The sequence below is a fragment of the Xenopus laevis genome, chromosome 1S (genome assembly GCF_017654675.1).
Source record: "Xenopus laevis strain J_2021 chromosome 1S, Xenopus_laevis_v10.1, whole genome shotgun sequence".
Classification (NCBI taxonomy): domain Eukaryota; kingdom Metazoa; phylum Chordata; class Amphibia; order Anura; family Pipidae; genus Xenopus; species Xenopus laevis.
The window spans coordinates 145280551-145297848 of record NC_054372.1 but is presented as its reverse complement, the minus strand read 5'-3'; the positions used below and the strand labels follow the sequence as shown (position 1 = coordinate 145297848).

General features: G+C 42.8%; 1 protein-coding gene across 6 annotated transcripts in view; it reads left to right on the top strand.

The window, feature by feature from the left end:
- LOC108707142 (E1A-binding protein p400) overlaps positions 1-13172 on the top strand; it is an 84400-nt gene extending 71228 nt beyond the window's left edge. For 5 of the 6 annotated variants that reach the window (XM_018244161.2, XM_018244162.2, XM_018244157.2 and 2 more), the window contains 7 exons: positions 378-526; positions 822-1001; positions 1091-1256; positions 1484-1599; positions 2415-2579; positions 3460-3537; positions 11499-13172. In XM_018244161.2, coding sequence (XP_018099650.1) covers positions 378-526; positions 822-1001; positions 1091-1256; positions 1484-1599; positions 2415-2579; positions 3460-3537; positions 11499-11756 — 1112 coding nt within the window. In that variant the 3' untranslated portion in view covers positions 11757-13172. The remainder of the gene's footprint in view (positions 1-377; positions 527-821; positions 1002-1090; positions 1257-1483; positions 1600-2414; positions 2580-3459; positions 3538-11498) is intronic. The other variant, XM_018244160.2, reaches the window with a different exon arrangement.
- Positions 13173-17298: the final 4126 nt, after the last annotated feature.

Genomic DNA, 17298 nt, shown 5'->3' with positions numbered 1-17298 from the left:
GAAACAAAATTAACCGCAAAATTAACCGCAAATTACAACATTTTCTGCTTTCAATTTGATGTGCTTTTATATTACAAGAGTATATATGCATATGTTGAGCCATACTATTTGTCATTTATGTTGTGTAGATGTAATGTATACATTGGTGTATAGTCTTAGCAGTGCTATAGGTGATTGGACCTAAGGCATACTTTTCTCCTCTTTTTATTTAACCAACAAAATGTGTCCTATTTTCTTATTACAATGCTTTAATAAAAAATAAAAAAGTTGTATTCATTTATGTATTCATTGTTGTTTTGTCATTCTGTACTGCAGCTCTTTCTTAGCAGTTACTGTCTCACGTTATCACTAATACTGTTTAATTTGATCTCCTTTAGCCACCACTGGAGGTGTCCACGGAACTAGTAAAACTTTAACCCCAGCCCAGCTGCAAATCTTCAGGAGTCAGCAAGCAAGTCAAATGCAGGTTCCCCAAATCCAGGCACAGGCGTCAGGTCAAATAAAGGCTGTTACCAAGGTGTCCCAGGTGAGGATAAACATTACATTTTTGTGCTAAACCAAAGTAGAGATTAGATTTACCATTGACGCTTAACTAGTCTTTGCTTCATGTGCTTTTTTTGGGGTTCAGAACATCGGGGCTGTATATGGCAACAAGGGTGGTCCAGTTTAGCTGGGGTCTATCTGTTGTGACCCTTTTATATATAAAGTACCTCATCTTTAAAACAATGGATTGATTAATCTGGGGTTTGATAATTCACAGTATCTAAACTGCCTTGATACACAGTAGATGGAACCAAAGTTCCTCTTTCTTTTTGCTTTAGGAGCAGTTATTAAAGTTGCAGAAACAGAAGCTGCAGCAGGTGGCACAGACTGGAACCCTGGCTGGCACAACAGTACAGGTTCAACCTCCACAAACTCAGCAGCTTGCTACAGTTACTGCTTCCCGTGCTGGAGCGGTCCTTGCTAGTACTACTATGACCAATCTGCAGGTGGCCCGGCTGGTAAGCATTATAGAGAAATATCTGCATATATATATGCGTGAGTCCGTGTGTGCATGTCCACTAATCACCGTGCATATTTCTCACTCAAGTTGCAGGCCCAAAGTCAGATCCAAGCACAGTCAGGACAGACTGCACAAGTTGCCCTTGCAAAGCCGCCAGTTATGTCAGCTGTCGTCTCACCAGGGGGAGTTACCACTTTACCAGTTACAGTAGCAGGAATCAGCGTTTCCATAAACCAGCCCCACAAGGCAGCAGGTATTAGAGTGCGCTAGAATTAAAAAAATAGCTGTTTTACTCCTATATGCTTTGATTTTCGGTGTTTATATAGTTTTTATCTTATTAAGTTGAAAGGTGTGTTTCATATGGGATTTCATGCATCTTTTATAAATACAGGCTTTCTGCTTTTGTACTGTGTGATCTCACCAGCTCTTTTTAACCAAAACTTTTGATCATCTTATAATGATATTACCATGTTCTTGTAGGAGGTCAGACAGTTGTTGCACAACCATTACATATGCAGCAAGTGCTGAAAGTGAAGCATCCTTCCCAACAACAACAGAAAGTTCTCCAGTCACAACCTCCACTGGGGCAGCAGAAGGTATGAAATCAATTTATATAGTGAATAAAGTACCCCCTCTTGTAAAATATAAGGATATTATAAGTTACTGAGGAATTTCATGACCATATAAAAACACGAGGCCGAAGGCCGTGTGTTTTTATACAGGTCATGGAACTCTGCGGTAACTTCTAATATCCTCATATTTTACAACTGGGGGTACTTTATTTATTATAATACACAAATTTTAGTGAGTCATGTGACAGAAATTACATCACTACTCACCGTTTATAACTGATGACATCACTACTCACCGTTTATAAGGATATAATTTACAAGATATTCATGGCCTTTGTGTATTATAGTCATATATACACCACAGATGTAGCAGATAAATTACTTCATATTATGGTGTTTACCATATTTAGAACATTCATTGGTTTAACTGTGTGTTGGGACGAGCAGCCTAAAATTCTAAATATATTTAGGACACATTTTATTTAAGTAATTAGTATTGCAAAGCATAGGTTCGAAATATTTAGCTGTCGAAATACCATTGGCTGTCTCTTGAACCACACTGTAACACTAGTACAAAAACATAGCCAGTGAGATAGCTTGTTAGAATAAATAATTTTGCTTTGTTGTGACTGTTTTTGTTGCTTTTATTGAAGGAGCAAGAAATATTTAATTGCTAAGTAATTCCAGATAAACATTTTCACCTTGATTTTATCTTTATGACATGCTAATACTAATAAGCAGGAAGATAGCTGTTTACTAATACCTGTTGCTTTTGTTTGACTTTGGGTTGAATTTATTTCTTCCTGTCTGCTTCTTTCCCCTGGGCTTTTAATGCTCAGCCTTACCTTTCCCTCCAGATAACGACACCCCAAGTATCCACTGCATCCCAGCAGCAAAAGGTCACCTATGCCACCCAACCAGGGATTAAAACTCAGTTCTTAACCACTTCCTTAAGTCAGGCACAAAAGGCTGTTGGGACTCAGCAAGTGCAAGCACAGATACAGGTAGGATCATCAATAATGCATAAGCCTCAGACATTAGTGCCTTCAACTGGAGCTAGGAGGAGGACAATACATGGACCCTGAACTGAGAGAAAATGAGGTTAATGTTGCATATGTTAAGAGTATTTTCTGCAGTGATTATTAGGTGGCACACAGCTTCCAAATACGTTTCTTTTGTCGAGTGTTATTACTAGTTCTTTAAACTGATGCTGCCATTCCACTGAAAACTGAAACAAATGAATGGATTTGTCCGAGATAGCTCTTCGATCTATCTGTAACATTGACGTTCATGGGCATTAATCTATGATGCTTGAAAGCAGTCATATAATTTATCCTGCTACATGAGCTATGCTCTGGCTGGGCAACCATATCTGTGAGAGCTGCTATCCATGAGCTTGCCTGCAGAAATGTATGCATGACTATTGTGCATAACATCTATTTATCAACCAGGAAGGATGAGAATGACTGTTATGGCAGCAACACCTAGCTATCATATTGTGTAGGTCACTTTTTCTTGCATGTTGGGGTGGGCAAAAAGATAATTCACTTAAACTGATTTCTATTTCAGATTGGATTATATTTTAAAATCAAGTTAAGTGGGACAGTTAAAAGTTGAAATAATTAAACTTGTGTCATGCATGGCAGCTTTGCTATGTTTTCCAAGAACTGTTGATTTTTGGTGGTACAGCTGCAGAAACATTTATGTCCAACTTGTGTAGTGGGCTTAAGAAATGGAGGTGCTATGTACTTTTACTTGGGGTTGAGGGAGCAACACATCTGCCTATGCCTTATGTTTAAATCAGACCTGAACATGTCAGAGAACATGGTCTTTTGATACAGTGTTATGCTTCACATCTCTGTTTGATTCTCTCTCTTTGTAAAGGTTGCAAAAATTCCTCAAGTGGTCCAACAGCAAGCAGCAATTGCCACACTGCAGCAAGTTGTGTCTGCTTCACAGCAGGTATAACAGATTGTTCTTTATTAACCAATTTGGGTTTTGTTTCTCCTTTGTTGTAAAATGTGATAATTAGTGCAGTCAGCCTAATGTTACACTATGCTGTTTCTCCGCCTATGTAGAAAAAAAAAACAAAAAAAAAAAAACAGCCAATGGCGTTGGCCTGTATGCACAAGGAGTGCATTTTGTTAGAAAGATGCATTTGGATCAGCTTTTTCTCCAAAGGCAGTGCTGAATCCTAGTGTGCCAATAACCTTAAATTTTATCATTCTTACTTAAAGTTTAGTTACAATGACACTTATTACTTACATTACCTATATGTAAGTGCCCCATCAGGCATATGTCTACGTTCTTATTCTTTTTGCTTTAATAATGATTTGTTTTCACCACATTAGCCCGTTGGACGAAGTTACCTTTATCTCTATGGGGCCGAGTCAATCTTATTAAAATGATCTATCTTCCCAAAATCCTTTACTTGCTCCATAACGCACCCATATACCTCCCTAAACACTACTTCAAGCGTCTAAATCGGATCATGATCCCCTTTCTTTGGAATAATAAAACACCCAGAATTGCTTGGACCCGGTTATGTGCCCCGTGTGAGGAGGGGGGCCTGGCTCTCCCCAATTTCTATCTATATTATCTAGCCTCACAGCTTTACTACCTGCATTGGTGCTTTCATCCGGACCCGTACAACCCAAACTCGCAGCTTCAGGCTCTCCTGGTAGCCTCCTGGGAAGGTCTCCGACATTTTCCATACCGTTCCCTTAGGGATTACAGTCCCCTGCCAACTACTCTGACCACCCCTCACAAATCTTGGCAGGTAGCCCTTAAAATTTTGGGCCATGCTCCCCCGTTACTGTCCCCAAACCTACCTTTGTGGGGTAACTCATACCTACCTCACTTCAGATATCTCCCGGATTTCATATTTTGGCCTAACAGAGGCATTAAATGCTTACAAGACCTTCTTGATCCCCAGGTGTTTCCCACATATTGTGCTCTTCAGCGTAAGACCCACCCGACGCCTCTTTTGTTATTTCAATACCTTCAGCTTAGGCATGCTTTTTACTCCCAATTTGGTACCCTTGCCCCCCAACAGTCTTCTCTGGCCATAGAGGAAACCCTCCGTGACCCTAGCCCTTCCAAATTGGTGTCCCGGCTATACCACCGACTTCTACTCTCTGGCCCTAAACCCTTTCTGACTACTCAAGCATGGTGGACTGATAAAATTACGGGTCTTTCACAGGAGGACTGGGAGGAGACGATAGATAATGTGTACACCGGCCTTATCTCTCTCAAGGATAAGTTGGTCCAATATAAAATTTTACATCATGTGTATATAACCCCGGTACGTCTCAAGCAAATGGGCCGAATCCCCCTTGACATTTGTCCGAGGTGTCAGCAACCAGGCGCAGACTTCTTTCACCTACTATGGGAATGTCGACTGATTTTACACTTCTGGACGCGAGTGGTTAACTTTCTAGCTGATAACCTTGACTTCCCGAGGGTTATCACCCCCTCCGTTTGTCTGTTGGGGGTCTTAGAAGACCTGGTCCCGGCCAAATACACCAGAATAGCCTTTCGTATTCTCCTTTTCTATGCAAAGAAAACTGTTGCAATGCACTGGATGGGTAACCTACCCCCTTCTCTTAGAGCGTGGGTGCGGCTGGTTAATAATGCCCTACCCCTTTACAAACTTACCTATGAATCCAGGGGCTCGCCTACGAAATTCGACAGAATATGGGGCTCATGGGCTGATATAGATCCGAACCTCCCTGACTGAACGGTGGTTGTGCAGACCGTCTGGGTCATACTAGAGGTGGTTCCACTCATCCTATATTCTTGATGAGGTCCCTTGGGTGTTCGATTATCCCAGAAGTCCATTATTGTCTCATAGCAATGTTTCTTTTATGGTGCTTGTAGTTGACTTGTACGTTCAGCCGATTTTATGTGCCTATGTATAATCTATATGAACCGGTCTGCTTGACTGTCTGTTATGTGTGTATGTTTAAAACGAAATAAAACTTACCTTTTAAAAAAATAATGATTTGTTTTGAAATACTTCAAAACAATATTTAGTATGTAGTTGCTTCATCTTTGCCCTTTAACTAGGGCTAACTATATTGAGCCTCAATTTTCTATTTCTCTCACTTAAATGGGGGGGGGGGCACAGCCACCATGGGGATGAAGATCCTGCAGCTTGGAAAACGGACACTAACATGTTAAAGCTGCTCCTCCTCCTGCACTGGACTTAATCCCCTGCCTCCTCCTGCTAGATCCAGTTTCTTTTAGTGTCCTCAGAAGGAATACACAGACTCACAGTGTCTGGAGCAGATGATGTTAACCATGAGTTAGGGTCATGCCACATTGGGGGCCAGAGAGCACTAGACTCCAGCACCTCCCCAGCCGTCTAAGTTCTCTTTTTCTAGGTACCTAGAGAGACTACTGACCTTCTGCCTTCCCTGAAGCTCTTGTTCCCACTCCACGGAGGTCTGTGGCTGGACAGGTAGCTATTTAAACCCACCTTACATACATACCACAACCTGAGTGCCCACCGGTCTTGGTCAGGACAGGACTTGCTGCCTGTAGGGACCCCTCCACACTCTCAGTGCAGGCAAAGGAGAGCAAGACATGGCCCCTTCAGCCGTCTATTGTGATACCTTCTGCAAACGCCTGTTCGCCATGCCCCCCCCCAGCACCATCTTGATGCTCTGTTCTTGGTGCCTTCTGACGTCCTTGACGTCACACCGCGGTTTCTTCAGCCCTCCTCCCTGATGGCCAGCTTTGCTAGCGCACCAACAGTCACAATGTGCAGGACACTGGGAGCTCTCCCCAATCTTGTCCACAGGACAGTGTGCATGTACAGGCAAGTCCTCTCTCTCCCTCTCTGCAATACATACAAACAATGGAATGGTTTAAGGGGGTGGGGCAGTAACATCCCTGCTTGTTCTTTCAGACATCTGAGGAACAGCACATACCTTAAACGCACAGAGCTTATCCGTGCTCCACTCTGTCACTATCTCCTGCTTCCATTACCCCTCCAGAGCAGAGGAGGGCAGTTCTACCCAAATCCTCAGCACCTGCATGTATTACACATCTGGTGTCCTATTTTGCCTGTGCAGTGTTTAAAACCAAGTTTTCTCCGGCTTCAATTGAAGCTTTGTGTTTTGCATGCAGGACTACCAGTGCCAGTAAGGACTTTTGGCTAAAGGGGGATTTGGTTCTCCTTTAACCCTGCACAAGCACTCACACCACCGCCTACTTCTAACACAACTGATACAGTCCACTTGGGCTCTGAACTAGTGCATGCCCACTCCCTCTGACTGCATCCCAGAGACACTTGACAGAGTCCCTGAGCATATGGCAACTCTGGCACTTACTCATGACAACCAAACAGCTGCTCCCAAGTGGCCCTCCAATTATTCTCCAAGCTCCCTTAGGGCACATGAACATCTCCTCAGATGAGGTGGAGCAGGTCCTTACAGAGAATGATTTTGAACAGGATCCTGATAGACACCCTGAAACTCCCAGAACACAGAGGGAAATAGAGGGACTCATACAAGCGGTTCTCAAAACCCTTAATATTGAAGATACAGCCTCCACTATGGAGCCTAGGAAGAATATCTTCAAGAAAAAGAAGAGCTCCTGTGTTTTTCTGGTGTATGATAAGCTGGATGAAATCATCAAATCTCAATGGAAAGCCCCAGACCATAGAGTGCAAATTTCCAGATGCTTCTTCCAGGCATATATCCCTTCCCACAAGAGTGCATAGACCTGTGGTCTTCACCCTCTACATCTACAAAGACTTGTAGACTTTCAAAGACTTATACTATCCCATTAGCAGACGCAGCATCATTCAAGGATCCAATAGACAAACAGCTTGAAGCTTTTGCAATAGCCTTAAGACCTATATTCGCTGTTGCTTTGGTGGCTAAGGCTATGGATGTCTGGGTAGAACAGGTGGCACAGCAGCTTGGACCAAAGGACCCCTCGACAGGCTTCCTTCTCTCCCAAATAGCAGATGCTACAGCCTACATATGTGACGCAGCACTAGATGCAGCAAAGCTGGTCACCAAAGCATCAGCACATCCATAGTGGCTTATCGGTTTCTATGGCTCTAGTGTGGTCTGCAAACCTGACATCAAAGAGGTCCTTAGTAAGCCTAACCTTTCTGAGGAAAGATAATATCCCAGACCACAGGTGGCAAAAGTACATTGCTTCCACAGAACAAGTCCAAAAGGCCTTCCTTTAAATGGCGACCCTTTTTTTGGTCTGGGACAGAGGACAAAACCACACACTGAAAAGGCCAGCACAGGCACCTGTCCGCAGTACCACAACAAACAGGGAGCTATTTGGTCCTCCTCCAGGGACTCTACCAAGCCCCCCAGGACAAGCCCATCTCTGCTTGAAGGTGTGCCCACACCTGGAGGGATATTCCCTTAGGCGGCCGTCTAAGATCCCAGGAGTCAAGTAAAGGACCAATGGGTCCTTCAAAAATATCCCACCGATAATTGATAGACTTGCCACAACATCACAAATTTTTCATTTCCCGGCTCCCCAAGCAGAACCCCAAGTGGAAGGCATTTCTAACAGCTATCCAAGATCTTGCAATGTCCAGGGTAATCCAACTGGTTCCACATGGAGACAGAAGGAAAGGATTCTATTCAAACCTTTCCATTGTCCCCAAAAAGGATGGCTCTTATAGACCGGTACTGGACCTAAAGGCCCTCAACCTCTTTGTCACAAAATGCCGATTAAGGATGGAGTCAATCCAGTCAGTGTTAATGTCTATGGAGGAAGACAAACTCGTGATAGTCATAAAGGATGCATACTTACACATACCCATACACCCCAACCATCACAGATTCCTGAGATTCTATGCAGCAGGGAACCACTGGCAATTATTGATGTTCCCATTTGGTCTATCTTCGGCTCTGCGCCTATTCACAAAAGTAATTGCAGCAGCATTATGAGAACTCAGGCTAAAATTAGAACAAGGTGAAGCTGAGCACACTCTTAACTTTCCTTACGTAAGGTAGCCTGGTGCACAATGTAGGAGGGTATGGCAACCCCCAATATGTCAATGGTATAGGAATACACTGGCACTCGAGGCAGTTCAATGCAGGGTTATCCCTTGCTATTTTTTCGTGCAAATGAAATAAATAGCAAGGGGTAACCCTGCATTGAACTGCCTCGAGTGCCAGTGTATTCCTATACCATCAACTCAGGCTAAAAGTCATAAGAATCCCCCCGTATTTGGACGATCTTCAGGTAAAGGCCCCATCACTTGAGTTAGCCAACAATCATACCGCTCAAGTACTCCAGACACTGACAAAGTTTGACTGGTTAATCAACTACAACAAATCCAACTTAATCTAAGCACAGACTATGGAATACATAGGGATGATACTGAACTCCAGGAGGGGGAAGGGCCTTCCTCCCAAGGGACAAGATCAATACTCTACAGAGCCGGATTGTGACCCTCCAGAGAGCCTCCACTGTCCCTCTTTGAACAGCCATGTGGTTTCTAGGGACAATGGTGTTGTCATTTCTGATATTTCCTTATTTCGTTCACACCAGAGCCATTTAACATCTGATACTATGACATCAAAGGAGAGATCGCAAGAACTTGAACAGGCCAGTAGTGATCCCGGACCAGTTCCCTCAACTGGTACCTCCACCCACAGCCTAAATGGGTGGGGAGGAGTGATGGGCCAGCATACAGCCCAAGGCTGTTGGAAGCAAACAGACTCCTCCCGATCAATCTCTTGGAACGGGAGCAATCCTATAGTCTCTAGAATACCGGAAAGACCTTCTTCGTGCAAGGGTAGTAGGTATACAGTCAGACAATGTGACTGCAGTGGCCTACATAAACCACCAGGGAGGCACCCGCAGTCCTACTTCCTTAGCAGAAGCAAGAAGGGTCCCAACGTTCCCAGAAAGCAATGTACCGGCAATCTCTGCAGTATACCTTCTTGTGGTAGACAACTGGATAGCGGTCTATCTGAGTTGGGAAACCTTGGACCAGGGCAAATGGAGCCTACACCCGGAGCTGTTCCAGCTGATAATGGCCAAGTGGGGACTCCTGGAGGTGGACTTGATGGCATCTCGATACAACCACAAGGAACCAAAATTCGTAGCAGTAAGCATCAACCCACAGGAAATTGCGGTAGACGCCCTAGTGCTTCCCTGGGCTTTCTCTCTAGCCTATGTTTCCCTCCCCTCTGGCTCTTCTACCAAGAGTCATCAAGAAGATAAAGAGGGAAGGAACTCCAACCATACTAGTGGCCCCCTACTGGCCCCGAAGGTCGTGATTCGCATACCTTGTAGACATGAGGGTAGACATGCCCCTTCATCTTCTGCAGAGAACTGACCTACTTACACAGGGACTGGTTGCCCATCTGAATTCATATCTGTGGCAAGGCTCTTGAAGCCTTTGTCCTGGAAGCATCCGGAGCTCCATTAGAGGCAATTCCCACCATGCTATGGACACGTAAACCGGTGTCAACAAAAATCTAACACAGGATGTGGAAGACATTCATCAAATGGTGTGAATCCAGGCATAAAGACCCGAGAATGGCAGGGTCTCACCAAAGGCCTGGCCTTGAGCTTTCTAAAAGTACAGGTCTCAGCACTTTCTATTCTCTGCGAGGACAAACTAGCAATGAACAGCAACGTGAGAACCTTTATGCAGGGGGCCACCAGACTGGTTCCCCCTATAAGTATCCAGTTCCCCCATGGGACCTGATCTTGGTGCTGTCAGTATTACAAGAGGACCTCTAGACACCATTCCGCTATTCACTCTTACAGAGAATGTTGTATTCCTTCTGCCCATTAGGTCGGCACATAATGTTTCCAAGCTGGCAGCACCAGTCTCCCTTCACCAGTATTCACTACAATAAGGTGGTTCTGAGACCAGCACCGGAATTCCTCCCAAAGGTATCGTCTCACTGGCCAGAACCGGATGTGGTCCGTTCATTCAGAGCTTACTTGGAAGCTACAAAAATGATCATAAAGACATTCATTTTCATTCTCCCAGATTGCCATAAAAGAGGAAGCAGGGCTATTAAGACGACCATTGTAAGGTGTATTTGCTTCACCATCATCAGAGCCTATGCAGTGGGAAGACCACCTCCATTCAGAGTCTGATCTCATTCAACACGGTCACTCAGCACTTCCTGGGCTGTTCGGCACCAAGCCTCTGCTGAGCCGGTGTGACAAGCTACTACATGGTCCTCCTTACACATCTTCACGCACTTCTAGAAGCTTTGCAAACAGGCATTTGCAGAATCCAGCTTTGGGAGGAAGGTGTTATACCCTGAACACCTGAAAAAGGGGGTTAACGTGTCCCGCCCTCAGGGGTTGCTTTAGGACATCCCCATGGTGCCTGTGTCCCCCAATCTAGGCGAGAGAAAGGGGGAATTTTGTACTCCATGTTAAATCATTTTCTCTTTGCCTACATTGGGGGACACAGGCCTTTGTTGGGACATCCCAAGAGTGCCCAAGTAAGTTGTAGTTACTCCAGGTTGGAAGTTTTTTCTCTGTTACAGCAAGTTCTAAGGGAGTGGGGATACTCATTCTTCATTGGAACTGGATCTAGCAGGGGAGAAGTCCAGAGCAGGAGGAGCCACTTTTAACATGTTAGTGTCTGTTCTCCAAGCTGAAGAATATTCATCCCCATGGGCCTGTGTCCCCTAATCTAGATGAAGACAAAAGGATTTAATGATAAGTAAAAAAAAATCCCCCTTTTTCTTTGCTTAATAATTACTATTTATTTACATTGCTTTCTGAGACTGCACAAACATTTCTATATGTCCCTATAAAAAACACCTTCTACTTCTGAATATGAAAAGTTACCTAGAGCAGTTTTAACTAAAAATATTATTTCATAAGCTGTGTACAGGTGCCTGTTTTAAGTTGATAGTCTTTTGTTTCCATAACAAGTGTTTCCATAATATTTACCATAGGTCCAGCCACAAACAGTGACACTGACCCAGGCAACAGCCCCAGGACAACCACAGGTTCAGATGATACAAGCCCATGTAGTGCAACAGAAGCTACTAAAACAACAAGTAATTGCAGCGGCGGCATCACCACAGATCCAGGCAGCAGATGGTCAAAATTCAGCACAGGGTCTGATCACAGCAGATCCTCAGAGCCAGCTGACAAAGTTGCAAGTACGAACCCCAACTGTCCGGATCAAAGCTCCCACTAAACCCAGTTGAGAAGCAAGTGGGACAAATTTGAATCAAGAAGTCTTGTATTTGTTAAAGCCTTTGTGCCTGAGGGGCATTTGAACAGTACTGTAGGACCATTCTAAATCAAGGGGAGCAAGTGAGTGCCAGGAGAAATATTCTTTACTGCAGGGAAATACTTCCATCCTCATCCAAGAGTAAATCAACTTGAGCGCCTACATTTTCGGTTGATTCATATCTTAATTGCTAACAGCTAGCCATTATCATCTTGACAAATCTTTCATTATTTCAGAGTATCTTGAGCTCAGGATTCCATTTGTCTGGCTTACTAGAGAAGAAATAAGCTTGAACTTTCAGGACATTCAGCTGGTTGAAGAGCGTATGGATACTGTAGGCAGCGTAAACAATGCTAATTTATTTACTTGACTGATAAATCAGGTGTATACTATCCATAGTAGCATAAATCATTATCTTATGTGAAGGATCTGATCAATGCTACTGTTGCACAAATTTATTGCGTATCTATATTGGGCTATTGTAGGCATGCTTCCTTAAAGTGTTCAGAGATGGCATGCTACACAAAATTTTAGCTTACTAAGGGGAAAAAGCCATAACTGGAATAACAGGTTTCACATCTGTGGCCTTGTAAAGGTGTATATGCCAATCTATGTACCACTACTCCTGGAAACTTTGCCATTTTAGAGGCCATTATTAAGAAACTGCTTTTTGATTCAGGTTAAAAGGACAATACAAGGCAGTCAGTCTTTGTTATTTTTTTATAAAACCATGAACAATTTTGCGAGTAGAGTATTTTAAAATAAAAATCAAAGCAGAAATATAGCTAAATAAACAAATTAGGTATATATCCTTTATCTGCTGCAAGGGGACACAGCTTTTTTTTTATATACAGTAAACATCTTAGCTGAATTTCAGCAGAATAAGAACCATGATTTGTTATTGGGTGGAGAGTTGTACCAGTATTCTTGAATATTTGTTGTAGTTGTAACAGCATTTTGTTGTATTTTGACATGTACAGAATATATGCTTTTAAGATAAAAACCTATTTCCTCCCCTTAATGTTTTTGCTTACCACTATATCAAAGAATGTTCGGTTACATTGTTGTGTCCAGGGTAATCTGAGTTAATGCTATGTGCAGGCATTACCTTCAGAGTTGGAGGATTTTGTTTGCACAATAATAAGTTAATTTTCAAGAAACCATCAGGTATAAGACAGGGCTGTGTAAAAGGGCCCAAGGCTCGCACAAAGCAATTTTGTACCCTTCCAAAGAACTAAGATGCAGAAATTAAAAATGAAACTTTCTGTTTAAAAAAAATGTTAATATTTTTTTTTCCCGAATTTATTTCCCAAAAATGTTTTGTAAAATGTTTAGTTTTGTTTTTATAAAATATATTGTCTTGTTAATTATAAAGTACAACTAAATCAAACCATTGTCAAGGTCAGATTTTTTTTTTTTTTTCTAAATGTAACTTTTATGCAGGGTACATTTTTTTCAAGCATCAGCTGTCTAAGTTCACTTCTAAAAGGTAAGAGTAAGATATGGAGCTACCGTATATACTCGAGTATAAGCCGAGTTTTTCAGCCCCCAAAATATGCTGAAAAACTCAACCTCGGCTTATACTCGGGTCAAGCGGAAAAACGTTCGCCGGCGTCTAAGAATAGTTGCCCGCGCCTAAGAATAGTCGCCGGGGTCCAAGAATAGTCTCCAAGAATATTCGCCGGCGTCCAAGAATGGTCGCCGGCATCCAAAAACGAGACGCCGGCACCTCCAATGGGAGCAGAAACCCTCAATTTTTTTGATTGAGACTTACCAGCTGCTGCTGCATTTCTTACCAGAAGCTGCTGTTGTATATGCATAATGCAGAGACATTTAGGGGGTTATTTATCAAAATCCAATTTCTTTGATTTGACCTTATCATTGAAAAAACGCGATAAAATAGGTTTGAGAGAAAAAAAACTGAATTTTACAGGCTGTATGCCCGAAACGATCAAATTTTTGGTGAATTTACTCAACCCCCTGAATTTTATGGATTTTTGGCCGAAACTCATCACAGACCATGATATTTTCAAATTTGAAATGGGACCTTTGACTTCTATAGGACCCCAACAGCTTGGAGATGGAGTATTTTCGGATGCTGACTTTTAGCAACCTGGGGGTATAATAAATCACGAAAAATTTTAGTTTTTTTGTGCTTTCTAGTGAAAAAACACTTTTTTTTTAACATTCAGACCTTAATAAATAATAATGTTAGCATTGGGAATGATTTATCAGCCCTCAATAATTTAAAACATGACCTATGGTATTACCTATACAGCAAGACTGATTAATAATCAGAATATGTAGACTGCACTGGGTCTGCAGATACGAATCTCTAGATGGTCGCCGACTGCTCTACAGGGAAACAAACAAAGTTGCTTGAGTTCTGGGAAGTAAGGTGAGGGGGGACTCCCCCTGCCATTTGAAAGTATGATTGTTTCCCTGCAGAAAAGTTAGCAACCGTCTGAAGTTCTCTTGCATTATGGCATTTGTAAACAAAATGCACAGCCTTCATTTATGTATTGTAAAGACCCTAACAGTAAGGTTATTCCATAAAAATATGTTTTAATAACTACATTTTGTCAAGTATTTAAAATAGCTAAATAGAATAAGAGAGCTTGCAATCTATCGGAGAATCCATTCGGAAGGGCCCATATAATGACAGAGAAGCTGCCATCTGGGTCTGAAGGAGCTTAATTGACAGCTTAGACCTCCCCATGTATGGCCAACTTTAGGTCACGATAAAATGAGCTTGCAGATGACAGTCACTGTTGCTTCTTGTGTGATCTGATTGGAGAACCAGTACCCTGGTTAACTTTTCATTTAGTATGTTATAGAATGGTTATTATTTTTATTAAAATTTTTATTATTTTTATTTATAATTATTTGCCTCTTCCTTGACTTTTTATTCAGCAGCTCTCCGGTTTGCAGTTTCAGCAATCTGGTTGCTAGGGTCCAAATTACCCTAGCAACTATGCACTGATTGCAGATAAGAGACTGGGATATGAATAGGAGAGGGACTGGCTAGAAAGATGAGTAAAACAAAGAACCAACGAAAATAAATCTGTAGCTTTACAGAGCATTTGAATTTAGATGGGGTCAGTGACCCCAATTTGAAAGCTAGAAAAAGGCAAATATATAAAGTACTAAAAGTTAACTTTAAGGTGAACCACCCCTTTAAAGGTGAACAACCCCTTTAATGAACAGGGAGCTCCACTTTCACAAATTAACTAATAAAAATAAAAAGTTATTTTAAAAAATGTTTTAATGTCCAGTTTGTTACTGGGGTGGGGATAAAAAAAAAAGTTTATTTTTACCTCCTAAAGCTAAGTTTCACTGTAGTGATGAGTGAATCTGACCCAATTTATTTCACCAAATATGTGGTACCCCGGAGGTACGGGCCCTTGAAATCAAGTTTCCTGGTGGGCCCCAGGTTCCCCAGTCCGACACTGATAGAAACCCAACAGTCATGACATGCTGCTGATTGTGTGTAACTGAATCATTTATTGAGGCTTCTTCCAAATAATAAGTGTTCAAAATAACAATAACTTGTTCCAAATAATAGCAGTGTGGAGTTCAATTAGTGAGCTCATTCATTGTGTGAAAAAAACAGCTGTCAATTACTGTCCTTATTTAAGGAAGGAAAGAGCAAATGTTGTACATGCTGATTATAGTGCATCAGTAAAATGGGTTGTTCCAGACATTGTTCAGAAGAACAGCATACTTTGATTGAAAAGTTGATTGGAGAAGGGAAACGTATAAAGAAAAAAAATATGGCCGCATCTTAAAAGAGCTCCATTCTCAGCTCGTAATAACACTTTGATTTAAATCCTGCAACACACCAGACTGGCATCTATACAGAATACCTGAAAGCAAACAGGGACCCCTCATCTCCAGGCTCTCCCCCATTTTGCAGCCCCGGAAGCAAGCGCACACACATTACCACAGACCTGGACCAAACCGCTCTATATTCCTGTTATACAGTCGCTCCGTACATGAAACCCCGATATCAGAAAGGTACAAAATACCGAAAGCGACGGACTTAGATAAGCATTGCGGTTATGGGAGCTCAGAGACGACCCCCCAAACATTGAATTCAAGCCACAGTACACCAGTAAATGAGCAGCATCTTGGTTCCAGACCAACAAGATTGATGTTATGGAGTGACCAGCCTAATCCCCAGACCTTAATCCAATAGAAATTTTTAGGGGTGCTGTTTCTGAAATACAGAAGAATTGAAATGCAGAAGAATTGTGGAATGTAACAGGTTCCAGAAGTTGGTGGACTCCATGTAACACAGATGTGCAGCAGATCTCAGAAACACTGATTATACAACTAAATATTAGTTCAGTCATTCAAAGGAAAGCAAAATCATTTTCAGTTTATACAGTGAATGTTTGTGTTTGTAAAGAAGAATGCAGACATAATATAAGTTTGATATTTTTTTTCTTCATATTTTGATTTGGAATAAAATGTGCAGTGTTCCAGTGCATTTGTGTGTATGGAAATAAGCTATTTTGAGCTTTATACACAACACAATTATTATTCTCAACACAACTGTACATATAAAAATGTGAGTGTATTGTTAGGTCAGCATATTTCATCATCATCCTATATAATAAAATCCAAGTGTCTCTGCGTCCAGTCCGTCCCTGTGTCCGTGGAAATGCGCTACTGCGCATGTGCCCCACGGACCGTCTCTGGCGCATACCTCCCAACTGTCTCGCGAGAGCTGCGTATATGCTGCAGCCCAGCCGGCGCCGAACAGAGATAAGGGACTGGTACCCTGAATTCTCATTGGCTACCCGCAGTGAATCCAACAAGTGTCTGAGTGTGGCTGCTGCACCAGGGAACGGCACAGGTTCCTGCCCCAGCGCTGACATGAATTCCCCGGCACTGAAAAAATGGCCAGAATGACCGAAAGGGGGTTACGGAAGCTAACCGTGCATTTTTCCCCACTTCTGCTGGAATCGCTTTAGTTTCGGGAGAGCGCTATGCAGCTGAGCGGTGCCTGTCGGGAGTTCTTGCAGACAGTCGTGTTAGTGTGAATTGCTTTAGTCTCGGGAGAGCGCTGTGCAGCTCAGCGGTGCCTGTCGGGAGTTCTTGCAGACAGTCGTGTTAGTGAGGGCGCAGTCGGGGGGGACCTCGGGACAAGAGTGACACGAACAGGGTCCTATGAATAAGCGAATGGCCGCAGCCGGAGGAGACGGAGGACCGGGAACAAGATACGGAGTAGGAGAGATCACGAGTTCCGGCAGGGCTCCATACAGCAAGAGCTGACAGCAGCAGCAGGTTTGTGTACAAATGGAGGGGAGGCCGGGACACGTGAGATTATCCACATACTGATTCCTTGCTAAAGGCAGCAATTCGCCCAGCGAACTTCAATTTTTTAGAGGTGGTCAGCAATTCTGAGCCGGGGGTGTCGGACGTGTGTTGAGTGGGAGAATAGGGAGTCGGCCCATTTGTCACAAGCAGCGGTGTGATCACTGACCCTGCTGTCTGTTATAGGGATTTTC